Source organism: Gobius niger (assembly GCF_951799975.1).
Source record: "Gobius niger genome assembly, chromosome: 4".
In the NCBI taxonomy this organism is placed as follows: domain Eukaryota; kingdom Metazoa; phylum Chordata; class Actinopteri; order Gobiiformes; family Gobiidae; genus Gobius; species Gobius niger.
The window spans coordinates 29,405,226-29,424,172 of record NC_136855.1 but is presented as its reverse complement, the minus strand read 5'-3'; the positions used below and the strand labels follow the sequence as shown (position 1 = coordinate 29,424,172).

Below are 18,947 nucleotides of genomic sequence, written 5' to 3'. Positions count from 1 at the left end.
ATGCAAGTCCTGTTTGCTGATGTGAGAAAATGCCGCTTCATATTCGACTGAGGCCGTACAATGCACCTGAGTGAGTGTTGACAGACTTGGGCAACGCTTTCTATGCAGAAGCGCACTCGGCCGTTGACCACATGAGGCTCGAGTGGACTGAAATAATCATGACGTGAAGGTGTGTAGGGCGTCTCAAGAGGGCACAAGTCAGTTTTTATTAAGGTTGTGTCTGATAAATTTAAGATAGGTACAATTATATTGAGCCCCAGAGCAAGCTCGGCTGTGAGAGTCATACCTAGTTAATGTTTGCGGAGGGAGAATTAGTTTAATAGTTGTGGCAGTAGTTAGAGGCGTTGAACAACTAACTTTACCACTAATTGATCAGATTATTTGTAATTCTTATTCATCAGGGGTGTCGAAGTCGTTTGGGTCGAGGGCCGCATATATTGTAAAGGACTGTGGCCTCATAAATAACGGCTTACACTTATTGAGCTTTATCAGCCTGTGTCACATGTTTCTCAAAGTGCTACATAAAGTCATTATCCATTCACTCCACATTCGATGGCAGTAAGTTGCTATTGTAGCCACAGCCGCCCTGTATGAAGTATGTACATTATTCTCTAAAACATACTGTTTTCAATTATACAGAACACAAAATTTCAACAACACTGTCTTGAAATCGCCCCCACCCATGATTCCCCTGGGGGTCCTTGTAGCCTATAGCAACGTTTTTTAAAGCCATTACAACTGTTTTTCAGACGATCAAGTTTAACATTTATATGGTTATGAACCAATGTACATGCAGATCGATTCTATTGTACATTTTGGGAGTACTCAATCGACCATATGATCGTATTATAGATAATCTCATAACAATTATTCCAACAATTGTTCCTGCTTTGATGTGCCTCTCTTAAAAGAACAGGCCACCGTTTTTCCATACTGAGATATGCTCTTGCCTGAGCTTAAACGAGTTGATACGCACCTGTGTGGTCTTTGTGCGTGCCCTCAGTCACGCAAAACAACCAAAGACGTTGTTAGCATTTGGCCTATCCCAATGTATTCCTATGGCCCCAAACTGGGTGAAGTTAGAAGTGACCAAACTCTTCCACGAGCACGCACAAAGACCAGACAGGTACGTATCAACTCGTCTAAGCTCAGGTAAGAACATATCACCGTATGGAAAAACGGTGGCCTGTTCCTTTAAGACCATCACAGACTCACGGTCATGTTTGTGAGAGTAATGTCACAGGTGGCATCCTTTGACTCAGTGCTTCTCAAACTTTCCACATAAACTAATATTTTATAAAATATCTAACTTTGTACCACCAGGCCGTGATCAAATCTGGACTAAACCAGGTCAAGGGTTCAAAATAACAAATGACGTGTAAATGATATGGCAAATGAGAAAAACATCTAACTTGAAAATGCATTACAAAGGCATAAATGCAATCACCTCCTGTATGATGATTGCAAATGACCCCAAGTGCCACAGTTTGAGAACCAGCGATTGCAACATGTTCATAATTTGAATAACAAATGCAAATCAAGGTCCAGGGTGCAAGGCAGTGAGCACGGGAAACAGAACATCCAGCCTTCAGGCCACATTCACGAGGACCCCTATTCCAGAGTTTATTTTGATTATTTTGGCCGGGACAGTGCATGTGGTCATGGCCGGCATAAGACCCTCGCACATCAACATGCCACGCTGAATTATAGCCAATGCCACAGACTAATTTGCATCCATTATCCTGCATCCAGACTCAGCAAACACACTCATTCCTAGTGCACGGACTCTGGAGGCCAGGCTAATGAAGTGCCAAGTTCAAGGACCAAGGACACAAGGGCACATATTCACTGTCCAGACCCGGGGTCAAACCACCAACCTCTGGACCTCAGTGTGAGAGCGCGCTGCAGCCAAGCTTACAGCACTTCCACAAGGCCTCTCATCCTGGTACTAACCCCCCCTTGGGTTAGTCTCTGAGGTGGCATGGCTGCACTGACCCAAGCCACACTCTGATAAAAATACAGAATGCATTTGCTTTAACTATTGGTGATGTGCTTCCCCCTTGTGGCAAACCTCTGTAACTTAACTTCTCACTGTCTGTTTAGGTCATGATAACTTTTCTTTACGAGCGCTATTCTATAATCTTGAGTGCTGATCAAATAAAAAGTAACACGCTGTAGTTGTGATGGTGCCTTCTGAATTTATTATTACACAAGATGACATACTGTATCTAATGAGCCAGTTCTTTCATGAGCTGAAAGTCAACCATAATGCAATTTATTTATTTCTACCGTTTCATCAGTCCACATTCAAAATTCTCGTCAAGCAAGTCTTCTTCTCGCTCTCCCAGATTAAACAATAGTTGCCATATTATTAGGACTGAGGATCTCAATCCAGTAGCCGTCAGGATCCTGAATGAAAGCCAGTCCAGTCATTTTACCTTAATCAGACAACAGAAAAAGAGTAAGATCACTGAACACTGAACAAGATGCTGAACAATTGGTCTTACCTTCATTTGGCTTCTTAACAAATTTAACATCTTGCTCTTCAAATAATTTACAAGCAGCATCCACATCCGGGACAGCAATTCCTATGTGACCTAAATATGCAGTAAAAATAGAGTTAGACTGACTGTGTGTTGTGTTGCATTTCGTTGCGTTAACCCTTTCTTGTTTAGGGCCCTTTTCCCCCAAATGCTATACATGTGTTGATTGGGGTTTAACTCTTTAATCTTGGTACCCAAATAAACTTTATCCTTGGGACTTTTTGTTTCAGTGCAAAATAATTAAAAAAAATTACAGTTTGTAAGTAAAAAATAGTTTGAAACAGAAAAATTTAAATTCCGCCTGAATGAAAAACACATATTTGCACCTAAAAATGCCCTTTCTCTGTCTGTGCTGTAGCAAATAAGAACAGAAATGGAAAAAAATCAATATAATGTGTGGTCCCTGCAGTCAGCAAAATACCAGTAGGTCAAAACACTAAAGTTATACATGCTTTATAAAAAAAAAAAGTCCAGGCGGAATCTAACTGTGCCAAATTGTGCCAAATTAAAAAAATACTTTTTTTTAATTTTTTTTTTTTTACAGAAGTTAAGTATTTTAGTAATATAACATATCGGGTCACACAATTGTATTCCCTGTCTAAAAATGAACACCTTTTTTTCAAAAACATTACACAATAGTATTTATTTGTCACTGAACAAAATATGTACAGCAAATTATGACAAATTGACATATTGTGGCTAGCTGTTTGAGCTAGGATCTGTTGATTTGAAATTGGAGGGGATGAATTTGTTGCTGAGAGTCCACTGCACACGGAGAGGTGAAAAACATGACTGACAGTTTTTTTTGAAGGTGCACATAATATAAGTTTGTCTTCTTTGTGCTCCTTTTCAATTGTCTGAGGAGTGTTCTTATCAGCATTATTTATTTTTTGTAAAAATGAAAGAATATGCAGAACAATTGAAATAAATAAACAATGAAATGAAAGAATAGAATCTTACCAAAGCCGCGGGGGTCTGAATTTCCATTGTGATACGTTGTAGTCTCATCTGTTTCCGAACCCCAATTACTAATAAAAGAATAGAGCAGGAAAGCAGAATATTAATAAATACACAAATTCTATAACAACAACGATTTCAAAAAGTTAGCTCTTACTGTGTGAGCTCAATAGTAGCTCTTCTGGAAAACGTCCAGCATGTTCGGTCTTTCACATCTGTAGGAATCTCCTTTGGATCCTCATAACCCAGAAAGAATAGAGAGAAGCGCATGGAGGGGAAGTCAAACTTTTGCAGGAGCCTGAAACATTTGGCACGTCAGAGAGAAACTTTATTTTAAGCAGGTTCACAAGAAGGTCTCAGTTTGAGGAGTATAAGCGAAGCAATTACTACATGTGCTCATATGGCATTCTGAAAACACACTCACGTCATGCCAAGGATTCTGGTGTAGAAATCCAAAGACTTGACCGGATCTTTAACTCGCAGCATGGTCTGCTGCATCATGAAATCCTAAGGTGGAAACAAAAATATGTCATTTTATTGTGTTGCATCTGATGGAGACATTAAAGGCGCATTATGCAACTTTTTATGTGGAAAAAAAAAGTTGATATTTGTGTGTATTTGACCTTGTAATGACCCAGCGACTGTGTGAGTGGTTTAGCATGGAGCCTTTACTTCTGATCACAGTGGTCAAGATTTTCACTGCTGACGGACCCTCTCACCTGAAAATCTACAAAACTACTGATCCTGGAGTGTCATAGAGCCCATGATCAAAAGTAAAGGTGCCATGCGGACCACTCATACAGCCACTGGGTCAAAGGCCAAGGTCAAATACACACAAATATCAACTTCTTCCCCCCCATAAAAAGTTGCATAATGCACAGAAACGGAGGCAGGAGGCAATTACAATCTATTCCTCTATGTATCCAAGAGGTATAGACAAAGTTAAATGTGTGAGAAAAGTTTAAAGGCGGTGGTGCATCCTTACAGTTAGAACTTAAGAAGCAGGACCAAACGGAGTAACTAAAACATTTACTCAAGAGAGTAACTTTACTTTGAAATTATTTTACTCAAGAAGTCATGTAAAATAATTACAAGTAAGAGTAAAAAAGGACCTGGGGAAAATGGTACTTGAGTACTGACTGTGAGCTCTGAACTGTTTGAGTGTCAAAGTCTGATTTACGATTCAGTAGTGACATGAATTATGAGAAACTAAAAACGAAATCATTTTTTGTGTCAACATAATTAACGCTTTACAGATTAGGGTTGGGCCATATCGTATCAACATTAACATAAATGATATCGTGTCTACAGCGATATAAAAAAAACAGAAACCGCAGTGGGCTCAGAAATACATTAAGATTCATTTTCAAACAGTCTTGTTCACTGATGAGAGCCGTGTAACCTGTGGATGGAGTAGTGGATGGTTGTTGAATGGCCACAATGTCCCAACAAGGCTGTGACATCAGCAAGGAGGTGGCGGAGTCATGTTTTGGCCTGGAGTTATGGGGAGAGAGCTGGTCGGCCCCTTTAGGCTCCCTGAAGGTATGAAAATAACCTCTGAAACATATGTGGAGTTTCTGACTATCCACTTTCTTCCATGGTACAAAAAGTAGAGCCGCGCTTTCCCTAACAAAATCATCTTCATGCATGACAACGCACCATGTCCTGCTGTAAAGAATACCTCTGGCCCCCATGTGGCCTCCATCCTACCCTGATCTCAACCCTATTCCACAAATGACCATTTTCAGTTAATTACAAGCTTTAAAATGTATACGAGTTGCATAATTTGTAACAGTAGATTTTGAGTTTTTAATTGTATTTATCATTGGGAGGTTCTTTCAATCACATAGCCCAACATATATTGTCCTCTGATAGTTAAGACCATAAGAAAATTATGCTGACTGTCATTTGAGTTGACAATTTAGAAAATATGGAAAAAAATATAATTTGCATAGTTATGGTCTGCAACACGATATAATTAGTGTTAATCTCAGCTCCATCAGAGCAGCATTAACACTGACTGTGTCGGACACAGGGGCATGTGCTTAAAAAGTCAAATGAAATGAAGGATGTAAATTGCTTGAGTGGATCATAATTGTGAGGAAATGAGTGTAACTCTAAATATAAAAAGAGTGAAATATCTTTGCATTAATGTTCCCAATAGGCCTAAGGCTGGGACTTAGAAGTAATTTGTCCGTTGTCAAATATATCGTTATCATGATAGAGCAGGGGTGTCCAAACTTTTTTCATGGGGGGCCGCATATTGAAGTGTACACGGGGTGAAGGGCCATAGATCAGTGGTTAGTGCCGCAAAACCTTCGACTAGCAGAGGTTTAAATTGTGCCCCATACCTCCATTTAAGCTTAAAACCTTCATGCCAGCTCTGTCTCACAATAAAATGTTAGCTGTTTGGTTAGAATTGTATAGAATTATTACATTTCAAATAAAAAGGTCCATCTCTGGTGATGTGCACCGATACAGCAAGAGGCCGAGGGCCACCATAAATTGGTCTGAGGGCCGCATTTAGCCCCCGGGCCGCACTTTGGACACCCCTGTGATAGAGATATTAGGCCATATCGCCCAGCTCTACTACAGATACCCCATTATAATATTACTCAAGTGGAAGTAAATTGTACCATATGGTTAGTTTTAGCATATGGTCTCTAAGAAGTACAATTACCTCAAGAGGCTGAGGTGAAGTACATGCACTTGAGTAAATGTAACTGATTACTAGTACCCCCCCTGACCAGGTCCACATACTCAATGCTGAGCACCTGTGAGAGTTTCATAAGAGAAACACTCCCACACCGGCTGATGAAGAATAAAGTTAAGCAGAATGTGGAGCTTTTGAAGAGGGTTCGGCCCTGTCAAGACAAACGCGGTGCAGCGAGGCGGACACAGCTCACCCTGGGTTTGCTTCATGCAGTCTGACATAAAGAACTACCAATAAAAGGAGGATTGTAAAATAGAAAAAAACAAATGAAGAAGTCAAACAACTAAAGGAGGCGCTTGGCTATAACACAACTACAAACAAAAGCTTTCAGAACATGCGAGCTCGTGCATAATCCCCATCTCCTTCGCCTGAATAGCCGCGCCTAACTTTTCTCCTGGAAAGTTTACGCACAGACTTGTCTTACGCATATTTTGATAGTCCGGCGGCTCGTTTTTTTTTTTCCCGTCGTCAAACTGAAGATCTCGACCGAAAGCAAAAATGCAATGCACACACAGGAAAAGTTAGTGCAGGAAAAGCAGCTCACACCAGCCTGTCAAATACAGTTTTGTCTAAACGCGCTCAATGTGACAATTTCAGATATGGCATCGCCTGAACTCCTGAGTTTAAAATAGAATAAATACTAGAACCAATGTCTTTTGGCAGAAGTAGAACTGAAGGTTTGCTTTTTGCAGTCACTCAGACCTGACAGTGGGCTTGGCCTGTACAGGCAGCCGCGCGCGCTCCAAGTTAATCGGTGCCAAGTTAATGATCGAACAAGGCTCTTACCTTTGTTATGGCGTCCCCTTCTTTACAAGCCGCTGCTGCCGCCTCATCGGACAGGCCTTTGTCGGAGCTCATTTTGATCGAAGTGGTGTTGGTCGCAGTCGGCAGCAGTTTGGTTGAGCTCAGTAACAGTCAGGCTTGTCGTCGGCTGTGACAGTTTCAGCGAGAGCTTCTTCCGGTTCGGACTTTCACAATAAAAGCCCTTTTCCTCCCGTGCAGCGCGCGCACGCAGTGGTTTGATTTCGCTTAGGGCAAATAAGAATTAGGAGTTCAAGACACTCCTTATGCCAGTAAAATATGCTTAAAGCCTTGAGGACACAGAAAACCAGTACATAAAAAAAATTAAAAATCCAGATTTTATGGAAAGTATTTTATTAAGAAGCTTGAGTAATAGTTTTACCCTCAAGTAATTCATGACAAGATGTGAAATTATGAAGTGAAGAGTCAGTATACCAGCTTACTAAAACAACAACCCCTTTAATTCCTGAGTTCATGAGACTGAAGGAGACAAGGTTGGAGACGTTCCACTTTGCACCTACTTTTCCTGTAATCTGATGATGATAGCATGATAAGGCCAACTTATACAAATAAGTGCTGCGTTTAATTTTCCACTAATATTCTTCTCAGCTTTCTCTGAACTTCTGTCAAAACAATATTAAATGACAAAAACAAAATTGTAATGTAGACATTTGGAATTACTCAGTGGTAAATGCAAAGGGCAATGTGGTATTAAATAACTAAATATTACATGACACTGTCCCCATCACCATCAGAATTCTCACAGAAACAACAACAGCATGAGAAGAGGTAAGTACAGAGTTGGGGGAAAAAAAGCCCTTGTAGCAGCAGGATCTTTAGTAGCTGCGTCCAAACAGGGTGTAGTACTTGGCAGGCTCTTTGCCGCTGACACACATTTGACCAGGCTGCAGGGTCTTCAGGGGCGAAAAGGGGATGCACAGACTTTTAGCTCCCATAGATGGAGCTCCAGGCTCAAGATCCTGGTCCCTGTGGAACAACACAAATTATTGATTACATCACAACTAAAATCTAAAAGCATTCTCAACATGTGTCCGACGTACTTGGCAGTGGTTTTCTTGATCCAGTCTTCACATTCGATTCCTCCACAGAAAGGAATTTGGACAATCTATGAAGAAAATGTAAATAATGAGCAGGCATGTGAGCGGCTATGTGCAATACAAAGGTAAATATGGCAGGGCTACTCACCTTTCCTTGGTCCAACTCTTTCTGAAACTCTTCCATTGTGTCTACAGCCAACATGTGACTGGTCATGTCATCGGATGCTCTGGGGAAAAGAAAAGGGCCCTCATTAATGAAACAGTTTTAGCATCTGCATTGAAATAGTCTGTAAATCAAACGACTGATTTAAAAAAGAACCAACTACCAATTTTACTAATAACAAGAAAAATACCCCCCATCAACACCGGAACCATCTCTTACTTCTTAAACAGGTAGCTCTGAATCTCCTCCAAAAGAGCGGGGATCTTCTTCTCCACCTCAGCATCAGGAACAGTCATCTTCTCACCAGTGTCTCTCCTCACAGCCACACACTGACGCTGCTGCATGTCTTTAGGACCAACTTCTAAACGGATCGGGACTCCCTGAAAACAAAGGAGGAGAGAGTGGTGAAACATGGCTCATTTATTTCAAGAATCGCCTATTTAAGAATAATGACCTTTAGTTCCCAGTGGTTGAATTTCCAGCCAGGGGAGTAGTTGTCTCGGAGGTCAGTCTTTACTCTGACACCAGCGTCCAGCAGCCTGCTCAGGTACTTAGAGCACTGTGCCATGAGCGCTTCCTTGTCTTGCTCTGGGAGAGAGGCAGTCACGCCACATGGGATGATGACAACCTATGGCAAATACACATTTCTACATGAACTCTGTACATGATCTTGTCTCTCAATATCTGGGCAGTACCGTTTACCTGTAGACACGCGACTCTTGGAGGCAGCACCAGCCCCATGTTGTCTCCGTGAACCATGGTCAAGACTCCAATGGTTCTGGTGGTGATGCCCCAGGAATTCTGGAAAGCCAGCTGCTTCTCACCTGGTTTTTTGGGGTCCTCAAACATGATCTCAAACATTTTAGCGAAGTTTTGACCAAGATGATGAGAAGTAGCACCCTGAAATAAAAGAAAATGCCATTACAAATACTTCTTACTTTGATGTAGCAAAAATAGCCTTCGGTTGGATTAAACAAAGCACCTGAATGGCCCGCCCGCTGGCAGAGATGAAAGCCTCCACAGTGGTAGTGTAATCTCCACCAGCAAACTTTTCCTTCTCCGTTTTTCTTCCTTTCACAACTGGAATGGCCATGAGCTCTTCATACACTCTAGCATACAGGTCCAGGATCTGCAGCACCTACAGACATAAAGAATTTTAACCATTAAACACATTTGAGCGATAACAGAAAGACACAATCAGGAGACTAGTCAGGTTTTACCTCTTCAGCTGCTTCCTCTTTGGTGGCAAAGGCAGTGTGACCCTCCTGCCACAAAAACTCTCTCGTCCTGAGGAAAGGCTGGGGGTGTTTGAACTCCCATCTCTAAGACAAAAACACAATGACATGGTTCCATTTGTCATGGCATATTATTCTGTGAAGGGCTTTGAATATAAAATACTGACCACAACATTACACCACTGATTGAGTTTGATTGGGAGGTCTCTGTGGGACTGGACCCATTTAGCATAGGCTGGATACATCACTGCAGGAAATGACAAACAGTCAGTTGACAATCCACCAGTGTGTGTATGGGTGCATTCGTTTGGCAGTGAGAGTATAGTACCTGTCTCGCTGGTGGGCCTGACTGCAATGGGCTCAGCCAACTCAGTCTTTCCTGACCTCGTCACCCAGGCAACCTGAGAAGAACAACAATTGCTCAAAATAAAAATACAAACATGTTTTAGTGCTTTCAATATGGGCACTGTACCTCTGGAGCAAAGTCCTCAATGTGGGTCTTTTCCTTCTCGAGGGCAGCTTGAGAGACAAACATGGGGAAATAACAATTTTCCACACCCAGTTTCTTAATCTCTCCGTCGAAGAAGTCTTTGATTGCCTCCCAGATGGCAAAAGACCATGGCCGGAGCACATAGCAGCCACTGACATCATAGTATTCAATCATCTCTGCTTTGGTGATAACCTGGTAAGGTACAATTTTATAAAAGTTAATTCCTACACATATTTTAACGTAACGTTAAAGTAAATGTATTTTTCAAGTGTAAACTATTTCATTTTTAACTGAAGTCCTCACCTGAGAATACCAGTCAGCCAAATTGTCCTCTTTCTTTGCTTCAAGACCCAACCTGCAATAAGATTTGGATACCAATGATAATCCTCTATTCACCACGAGTTAAAAACTTGGAACGATATAGCAATTTCACAAGCAAAACATCAGCACATCACTTGACATTTGACAAAAATAAACCACATGAAATCAACGGCACACAGTGATTATAAGTGAATCCATGACTCATGCAGTACAAGTTTCTGCCAAGTAATGAAGCCACACAATATTCACCCAAATGGTTAAATAGATAATCCTTATCAGTGCAATTTATCAGACAGACAATAGAAATGGTTCGATTTTCAACTTAAAGCATTTCTAGTAACTACCACTTCAGAGGAGCAGCCGTGCTGTCAAGCATTTGAGACATCACTACAACCCAGCAAACAAACTGGCAAGTCAGGCAAGTCACTCACCAACTCCTTTCATCGTCCTAAAAATCTTCAGTGTCCATCTTCACCGAGTAATGTCAGTTTACATTTTCAACAAACACAACTCAAATAACCAACTCAACTCAGCATTTTTAGGTCATAGCTTTTATTGTCATCTGACAACACCTGCTCCTAATGTATGTTTGTGCCACAGACGCATTAAAGAATTGCTCAATAAGGATTATCATTTAACCAAAATGCATTGCAGTGACCTTGAAAATAGCCTAACACATTTCCCTTGGTTTGTTGTTTTTTCCCTTGACATCAGGTTCTCACCTCGTCTGTTTCTTGGGCCCCTGGCCCTCTCCTCCTGCTCCCCCAGACGCCTCTTTGCCCTGGCCAGGTTTGTCTCCTTTACCCTTCTTTCCACCTCCAGCACCTCCCTGCTTCTCAGATTTGTTCTCCTTCTCTTTGCGGCTCTTGTTCTCACCACCAGAGGCACCTGCAGCAGCCATTGGTTTGTAATCTTGTCCTGTCAGCGTTTTGTACTTGCTTTTTAAGTCCAGCAGTGTCTTGACTGCCTCATCCACTTGCTCCTAAGGTAAGAAAAAGAACAACTGGCTTTCAGTTCCTGCTTTATGCCTCAATATGCTGCATTCTTCTAACGGAGGTATGGCCGCTTACCTTGGGCGCCTTTTCTGCTTTCAGTTTTCTTACCAACTCTCCCTGCTGTCCAACCTGAGCATGCATCTCGTCACCCTGTGAGGATGCAGCAGGCTGGGCTGGGGGCTGTGGCTGGGCTGGGCGCGCTGGGGCCTGTACTCCAGGTTTGTAATCTTGTCCAGTTTGTTGTTTGTACTCCGCCTTTAGAGCCAATAACTGTTTGACAGCAGCATCAACCTGATCCTGATAAAAGAAGCATTGTCTAATTAGAGCTGGTAAAAAAAAGCTGCTGTAATATAGTAGTTGTAAATTATTAACCTTAGGGGCTTTTTCAGTCTTCAGTTTCCTGACCACTTCTCCCTGCTCAGCAACCCTCTCATAGAGACCTGCGGTAGGCGGGGCAGAGGCGGGGGCGCTCTGAACAGGGGCGGAGCTTTTTTGTGCTGGGGCTGCCCCAAGTTTGTACTCCTCGCCGGTGACCTGTTTGTATTCAGCTTTAAGAGCAAGAAGCTGTTTCACCGCTGCATCAATCTGATCCTAAAACAAATACATTTAAAATAAGGCAACATTCAAAACTCATACATGATTTAAGGAAAAACTACATTTCCTACAAAGAAAAGAAAAAGCATGGCCACAAAAGGCTATAATCATTTTGGCTGAACATTTATCTTATTTGTGCAAGTGCAAAGCTGTTTCTCTTTGGGACATAGAGCTGTATCTACTGCAGAACAGAATACCTTAGGAACTTTCTCAGCCTTCAGTTTCCTGACAACCTCTCCCTGCTGTGCGACACGCTCATACAGGCCTGAAGAGCTTGAAGAGGAAGAAGACAGAGAGGGGGCAGGAGCAGAAGAGACGGGTGTAGCTGGGGCCATTCCTGGTTTGTAATCTTGACCAGTCAGCTTTTTAAACTCTGCCTTCAGAGCCAGCAGCTGCTTCACTGCAGCGTCAATCTGGTCCTGGTGCCATTGAAAAAGCAGTTCTTTAGTGGGAGGGGGCTGATGGGAAATTTTGCTGGCATGCCAATGACAATGGACAACGAGAAATGTTATGTGGGAAAATACTGGATGGGAATTGGTGAGATGGAAAACAAGGGAGAGAAAAGTCTAAAGAAATCATTAGTAAAGTGCTAATTAACGCAAGCATGGTTTTGGATGGATAGAATTGGTTTAGTAGTGAAAACGTAAATCTAATCCAACATAATGTAGTGTTTTACCTTAGGAGCCTTCTCTGCCTTGAGTTTCCTGACCAGCTCTCCTTGCTCAGAAACACGTGTGAATGGACAGGAGGATGCATCAGTCGGAGCAGTGGTTGGAGCAGGGGCGGGTGCAGGGGCGGCTGCAGGAGGACTCATGCCTGGTTTGTACTCCATGCCAGTCGCCTGTTTAAACTGTGCCTATAAAACAATAAACGCATGTATGCAACACTCAAACCAACAACCTTTAATTATTTTTTTTTCTAACATTTTGTTTTTGTACCTTGAGGGCCAAGAGCTGCTGAACTGCCTTGTCAACTTCTTCCTTAGGTGCCTTAGCAACCTTTAACTGGCGCACGGCATCACCCTGAGCCACAATGCTTGAGAACAGGCCACTGGCTGATGTTGGGGCTGGGGCTGGAGCTGGTGCTGCTGCTGCTGGGGACTGGGAAGCTGCCTTAGTCGTAGCGCGCTGAGAGCATTTACATAAAAAGTGCATGATATTGAAAGGCAAAGTAACAAATCATCTAAGGTCACAACATCACGAAATCACATAAATTCTTTAACCTCATGCGAGTGTTCTGTTTATAAAGCAGCCTTACTTACTGTATTGTTTTGAGGCTGGCTCTTGTTCTTATCTTTTGATCCCGCTGTTGGCATTTCTTTAGTGTGACCATCCGGAATGTAGAAGAGGACACAGGGGCTCTCCTTGCAGCTGTTCGGGCTATCAATAAACATTGTATTAGTGTCACAAATTTCGAGAGAATTAAGAAAAAACAAACACTGTCCTTTACCTGATTGGTTCATATGGCTGGTCACAAATGTAAAAGCCACGCCTCTGGAGCTGTATGAGGTCTCCTTTCTTTAGGCTCTTCAGACAGGGGTCTCCAAGCATTTTTTCCTCCAACTATGATATTAATCAGTCTTAGTACATTGCAATAAAAGTTAAAATTTAACATCATAGACCACATTTCCCTCGACAGACCTTGCTGTTCTTGTTGATGTAGTCTTTAAAGTCATCGTCTTTGCCCAGGACAGCTTTGGTGATTATAGGCTGATAGTTGACACAAATGGTGGGGAGCAGAGGTGCGGTGTTTGTGTCCGCCAGCCACGTGATCTTTGTCGTCTTCTTGTAGTCGGTGTTGTCCAAGTTGAGACGAGCCTCCATGGATACGACCTTCCCATCAGCGGCTCTGAGAGAGAAAAAAGATTTCAGACCCCGAAGACGGCATGGGGACACTAGGTTAAATGCTGTTCATTTCTTTCATACTTGTTAATCTTCGTGATGATGAGGTTGCCCCAGTTGATAAACGTGACCACCTCTCCCTCAGAAAACGTTTCGGCATCTGCTCCTTCAACCAACACCCGAGGCCCGTACCAAACGTCCTTCATCCCCACCTCAGTGTTCTGGAGAAACACACACAGAAAAAGGCAATAAGCTGCAAAACAAAAGCTACTCATTCAATTGTTTGTCCGACTGCTGACCTTGGGATGTTTTGCCACCTCCTTCTTCCCCTCTGTAGCTTCGGGGATTGACACAGGGACCACGTATGAGCTGGATAGGGCTGTGTACCTGGGAGCGACTGGATCAATTACCTAGCACGTACAATCACACAAGACAATTACAAGTCCGAACAAAAGCAGGCTTGAATATCCGCATGAACGTAAATATAACAAAAAGGGCAGAGAAAATTGATGAAGGCAATTCAAAAAGCTGCGACACATTTAAAAAGGGGTAAAAGAAAAGAACAGTCATGGCGTAAAAAGTGAAGACTTGAAACATCAACTATCGTCCAAAAGTTTGCCGACACATGTGATACCTGTGATAAACTGAAAGCTTATATTCTTCACAATTCAGTCATTTAAGTTCTGTTAACAAGCTGAATGAGCGCATACTATCAGCTTCATTACTTTATAATAATCATTCAGCAGCTCTAGTACTTCAAGATGATGCACTTCACACTTTGGGCATTTGTAAAATACTAAGTTGTTGTAAGAAATGCAGCAGTCTAGACATGGACAAAATCAAAATATATCAAAAACATTTATAACCACAACTGCTGTATAGTCAGTTCTCCAGACTATATTGCCTGTAACTTACAAAGTGGCTTTCAAGGATAATTTATGGCAGTCTGCTTGGCTCAAAAAGAAAACATCATCAACACAAAAACAAACCCATGTGATCAAACGAGAGACAGTGATGTGAGGAAGAACGCATAGGGAGACAGTGAGAGGGCAGACGTGGAGTACCTTCAGACAGCTAATTGGCAGCTTGGAAACAGAAGAGTGAGATGCCATTTAATGGAAGGAGAGAAGAACAGGGGAATAGGTGTGTTTCAAGAGAAGGGGCCTCTGAGGTTTAACTTGATCAAAAACAGTCCCCTGTGTTACCAGAAAGTGACCAAGGACTTAAAACTGTCTGAAGAAAATAGGATTCAGTTGGCCGACATGCATGTGAGATCAATGGCACAGGAAAGTTCAGTGATTTATTCTTTTTTTCTTTTCTTTTTTTTAAAGTTGAAATCAATGTCTCTTTGTGTTGTACAGATAAAGCAGCATATGCCAGCAAAAAAACAAAAAACAACAACATCATGAATGTGATGTCCATGCCGAATTGGATACCAAACTATGGATTTAAAAATAAATGTGATGGTAATGAGTGACATTTTTGTTATGGTCAAATGAAGGGAGAACAGCAATACAGATGAAGAAAGAAAGTTTAAAACAGCCAAGCAGAGCCATTCCAGTTGAAATAATGGACAATTCTAAAGTGGGGCACAAAAACGCTTGTACCTTTTTATTGAATGCCCAGATCTTATCCCATTCCATGTTCACCACCGACCTGGATCCGCCCTGTAAGGAATGAATAACGATAAAAATAAAATAAATGATTTATTGACCATGGACTATCATCAACTACAATTTTGTAAATTCCATACCTGAGCGGCTATAAACTGTTTCAGACCCTCCACCGTCATCCCTCTTCTAAGCACTCCTCTCACTGTGGGGAAGCGGGGGTCATCCCTGTGAAAAACAAAGGGGAAAGGTAGAACAGGATTAAGCACAGAAAAGAAACCCCCAGTGACATGAAAGTGTGAACACTCACCATCCGTCAACATATCCTTGGTCAACAAACCAGGTGAGTTTCCTCTTGGACAGCACAGTGTTGTTAAGGTTGAGACGCGCATACTCCCAGATGTAAGGCTTCCTAATGCCCAGAGCATTGATTAACCAGTAGTACTGATCATCGCGGTCATGGTACTCTGTGGTCCTCAGAGCGTGGGTCACTCCTTCCACACTGTCCACTATTGGGCAGGCAAAGTCGTACGTGGGGTATACTCTACAGAAATAGCAAAGTCAATGCCACATGTCCAATATTTTCTCAAAAAAAACAAAAAAAAACATGGATTACTTGTAGGTGCTTCCGGTGCGGGGGTGTGGCGTGTTCTTGCAGCGGTACAGTGTAGGGTCTCTCATGCAACCGTTGTTTGAGTTCATGTCCATCATGGCCCTCATGCAGCAGGTCTGCCCAAACTCTGTGCCTGCTTTCATCTCAGACCACATTTTCATGTTCTGTTCCAAAGCTGTGGACGACATAATGAGTATAACTCCATTAAATCTACATGTTTCAACTAAATGGCCCTAGTGTTGCCTTTGAGTGAACGCACAATTGTTGCGACATTTTGACTCTGTACGCTGTTCTCTCTCCTGTTTCATCTGCTCTGGAGGGGTGTCATCAATGTATGCTTTTCCCTCTGCAAGCAGCTTCTCTGCGTAGCGCATGATGGCAGGGAAATGGTCACTGGTGTAAGTAAATTGGTCTGGCTTGATCTGGAGCATGGCAACATCTTCCAGGATGACCTAAGACAGCATTTTAACATTTCACCCCTTTGTTTTTGTTTTACGACAACAAAAGGGTAGAGCAAATGTTCCAACCTTCTCAAAGTCTTCCTTTTCCTTCTCAGGATTAGTATCATCAAACCGCATGATCAGCTTGCCTTTGAAAGACAACTGGTAGTGCTGGTTGAGCAAAGCAGCCTTAGCATGGCCGATGTGCAGATATCTGCACATAGAAACAAGTACAAGCAAGTTACACAACAAAACTGCTGTGATTGTGCTCATCTTAACAAATGTGGAACTTGTGTTAACAAAAGTGCCAAACTCCCACTGCGAGCCTTACCCACTGGCTTCAGGGGGGAAGCGAACCACAACTTTGCCCATTTCAGCCCCTGGCAATTCAACAAATTTTCCCACATCTTGTTTCTTATCCTTGTCCAGAGACTGCCACAAACAGATATTATGTACATATTTTTTTCATTAACTTATGTTTGTAAGAATGAAATACCTGCTTCCCCAACTAAAAACACTTACACTGGATCGAGGTTCTGGAGCTTTTTTTCCAGCATACTTGTTGCCCACAGATGAAAAAGGGACCTGAGAGTTCAGGAAGAAGAACCAGCGATTGATGTGGGGGAAAGATTTTCCATTGCTTGGCCATTCTCTATGACCTGCAACAAAAATATAACTCGTAAAGCTGCATTTCTCCACAAATAATATATTGTGCGATTTGTACACTAATAAGCAAGACGCCACTGACCTTTAAGGGCCGCCCAGACAGACAAGTCAGCCAGGGTGAGAGACTGTCCAACCAAGAAGGTTCGCAATGACAGGGCCTTGTCCAACTCACCAAGGGCCGCTGCTATTCCAGACTGACCGCAGAGACGGCGAGCACTGAACTCCAGCCAATGATCAATCTAAAGCAGAGTATTACATGAACATTACAATTCACAGTGTAGGCATCACTGAATCACTTACTTCAGTCTGCTCCATCATGTTAGCTCCATAGAGACCAAGTGCTGGAGCGACTCGAGCCAAGTAGCGACTTATAGAGTTGCCGTCGTTGAACTGGATGGCACTTAACAGTGACAAAAGGAAGTTAAGAACATTAAACTAAACTAAACTAAGAACTTGAATTATATTTACTGTACTGCCTATGACTCACTCTGATACATGAAGTTTGGTGTCTTTGCCTTCTTCCACTGACAGCTGGACAGTCCCCTTCACATGCTCTGCTGCCAGGAGAGCTCCTTTGGAAAAGAGAAAAGTGTCACACATAAATACACAGCTGAAGGGTAGGGGATCGACCAGTGTCTTTGCACTGGTGCATAAATCTACTTTGAGCTGTGTTCATGCATGGAAGGAACATCTCGGTCTGCCTGTCCAAGATAAGCAGACATCAAGAGTGAGTGCGGAAATAAATGTATGACGATCTAGACTTTTTCCAAAAATAGAAATGTGCCAATTCACTATTGTGTATTGGGTAAACATTCAAAAGATACATATACAGGATAAAATGTTTGCAAAATATTAACAATTATAGTCAATGTGTTTCGACAGAAATGACAGAACTTATTAAGAGGCTATTTTGGAACAAGTCCAAGCATCAACATTTGGTTTCAAGGCGCTTGCATCAGCCTGCTGTCCCAGTTCAACCACTGAGCTAACTGCTAGAACCGGATTGTCCACTTAGTTAACGAATAGACTAAAATAAATACTGACTGGACAAGACAATACATAAAAAATACAGGCATCAGAAAGTTAGTACTTTTAACTTTTGACCCCCTTTTAACCCATGATCATCACGGTCCCACACAGTCTTTAACGCGTAATAAAACCATTCGCCTTTATTTTCATTGCAAGTAACGTAACTTCATTTTTGGTCAATTTAATGCATGCGTTTGTGATTTTGGATCGTATTTTTCTTTGATATAAATAATGTCTTACAAACAAGGCGTAATATAATGTTTGGAGCCGCAGAGATCGTAATGACAGCGGTGCCACGAAGGCAGTCAGTCAGTCTGGAGGCTACAGCCGGTGTGCTAGTTAGCTTCATATTCGCACACTTAAACAAGTGTGTTATAGTGTTTTATGAACTAACATGCAGGCAGTATGTTAAATGGCGTGTTCAAAAAATTATACTAGCTTCAAATCAAATGTTAACCCAATATGGTAATGTCCGACATGTGATGAAGTTATTGTGGTTGACACACTGACTGATGCAGTGACGTGACACTCATGCTAACACTAGCAAGACGAGTGAAACCAACGGAAGAGGGGCATCTTACCTAACGGAGGGTTGCTCGGGTTGATAGTTAGACTCAACGCCATGACGTGATACTGTTTTCACAAGATTTAGGACGATGGCAAGCAAAAGTCGGCAACTAGACCAGACCAAACCCTCCTCACGCACACCCCACACACAAGGAGCGGACCCAACACAAGCAAAGAGCTCAACGTGCTCCTCCTGCCTTCTTCTAGTGACGTGGAAAACCGCAACTACGCCCCCTGCAGGTGAAGGGTGAACATTGATAAAGTACTGTAAAACAAGAAAATTATGTTACATTCATTTGGCAGAGAAGACA

The 18,947-nt window shown here is 42.2% G+C and overlaps 2 protein-coding genes across 4 annotated transcripts; both read right to left on the bottom strand.

Moving 5' to 3' along the window:
• Positions 1 to 2,197: 2,197 nt before the first annotated feature.
• Positions 2,198 to 7,136, bottom strand: glo1 (glyoxalase 1). The gene is made up of 6 exons (XM_079555185.1): positions 7,000 to 7,136; positions 3,925 to 4,007; positions 3,658 to 3,798; positions 3,504 to 3,571; positions 2,508 to 2,597; positions 2,198 to 2,438 (listed from the first exon to the last, which is right to left on the bottom strand). The coding sequence occupies exons 1-6, from the start codon at positions 7,069 to 7,071 to the stop codon at positions 2,350 to 2,352; spliced, it is 543 nt and encodes a 180-aa protein (XP_079411311.1). The 5' UTR covers positions 7,072 to 7,136; the 3' UTR covers positions 2,198 to 2,349.
• Positions 7,137 to 7,351: 215 nt separating this feature from the next.
• Positions 7,352 to 18,842, bottom strand: eprs1 (glutamyl-prolyl-tRNA synthetase 1). Of its 3 annotated transcripts, XM_079555700.1 has the most exons (36): positions 18,651 to 18,841; positions 17,528 to 17,612; positions 17,341 to 17,440; positions 17,123 to 17,279; positions 16,897 to 17,033; positions 16,706 to 16,806; positions 16,462 to 16,588; positions 16,194 to 16,386; positions 15,938 to 16,109; positions 15,632 to 15,865; positions 15,465 to 15,549; positions 15,319 to 15,378; positions 14,776 to 14,796; positions 14,011 to 14,121; positions 13,796 to 13,932; positions 13,511 to 13,718; positions 13,320 to 13,432; positions 13,132 to 13,249; positions 12,809 to 12,997; positions 12,547 to 12,726; positions 12,068 to 12,289; positions 11,649 to 11,867; positions 11,352 to 11,573; positions 11,004 to 11,263; positions 10,264 to 10,315; positions 9,943 to 10,152; positions 9,799 to 9,871; positions 9,638 to 9,717; positions 9,456 to 9,557; positions 9,218 to 9,373; positions 8,938 to 9,135; positions 8,690 to 8,863; positions 8,455 to 8,615; positions 8,221 to 8,299; positions 8,076 to 8,140; positions 7,352 to 8,001 (listed from the first exon to the last, which is right to left on the bottom strand). In XM_079555700.1, exons 1-36 carry the CDS (start codon positions 18,691 to 18,693, stop codon positions 7,851 to 7,853), a joined length of 4,995 nt encoding a protein of 1,664 aa, XP_079411826.1. In that variant the 5' UTR covers positions 18,694 to 18,841; the 3' UTR covers positions 7,352 to 7,850. The 3 variants fall into 3 exon arrangements, with proteins under 3 accessions (XP_079411826.1, XP_079411828.1, XP_079411827.1); XM_079555702.1 differs by lacking the exon at positions 12,068 to 12,289 and having other exon boundaries at positions 18,651 to 18,842; XM_079555701.1 differs by lacking the exon at positions 14,776 to 14,796.
• Positions 18,843 to 18,947: the final 105 nt, after the last annotated feature.

What these genes read in the sequence shown, in the direction of transcription:
- glo1 (XM_079555185.1), bottom strand. Translation starts at nt 7,071, where the DNA reads ATGAGCTCCGACAAAGGCCTGTCCGATGAGGCGGCAGCAGCGGCTTGT. An exon ending in TTCAGACCCCCGCGGCTTTG is followed by an intron (nt 2,598 to 3,503) that starts GTAAGATTCTAT and finishes CTGCATATTTAG; the next exon opens with GTCACATAGGAATTGCTGTC. An exon ending in TGTTAAGAAGCCAAATGAAG is followed by an intron (nt 2,439 to 2,507) that starts GTAAGACCAATT and finishes TGTCTGATTAAG; the next exon opens with GTAAAATGACTGGACTGGCT.
- eprs1 (XM_079555700.1), bottom strand. Translation starts at nt 18,693, where the DNA reads ATGGCGTTGAGTCTAACTATCAACCCGAGCAACCCTCCGTTAG. An exon ending in CTCCAGAACCTCGATCCAGT is followed by an intron (nt 16,807 to 16,896) that starts GTAAGTGTTTTT and finishes TGTTTGTGGCAG; the next exon opens with TCTCTGGACAAGGATAAGAA. An exon ending in AGCAGCTCTTGGCCCTCAAG is followed by an intron (nt 12,727 to 12,808) that starts GTACAAAAACAA and finishes ATTGTTTTATAG; the next exon opens with GCACAGTTTAAACAGGCGAC.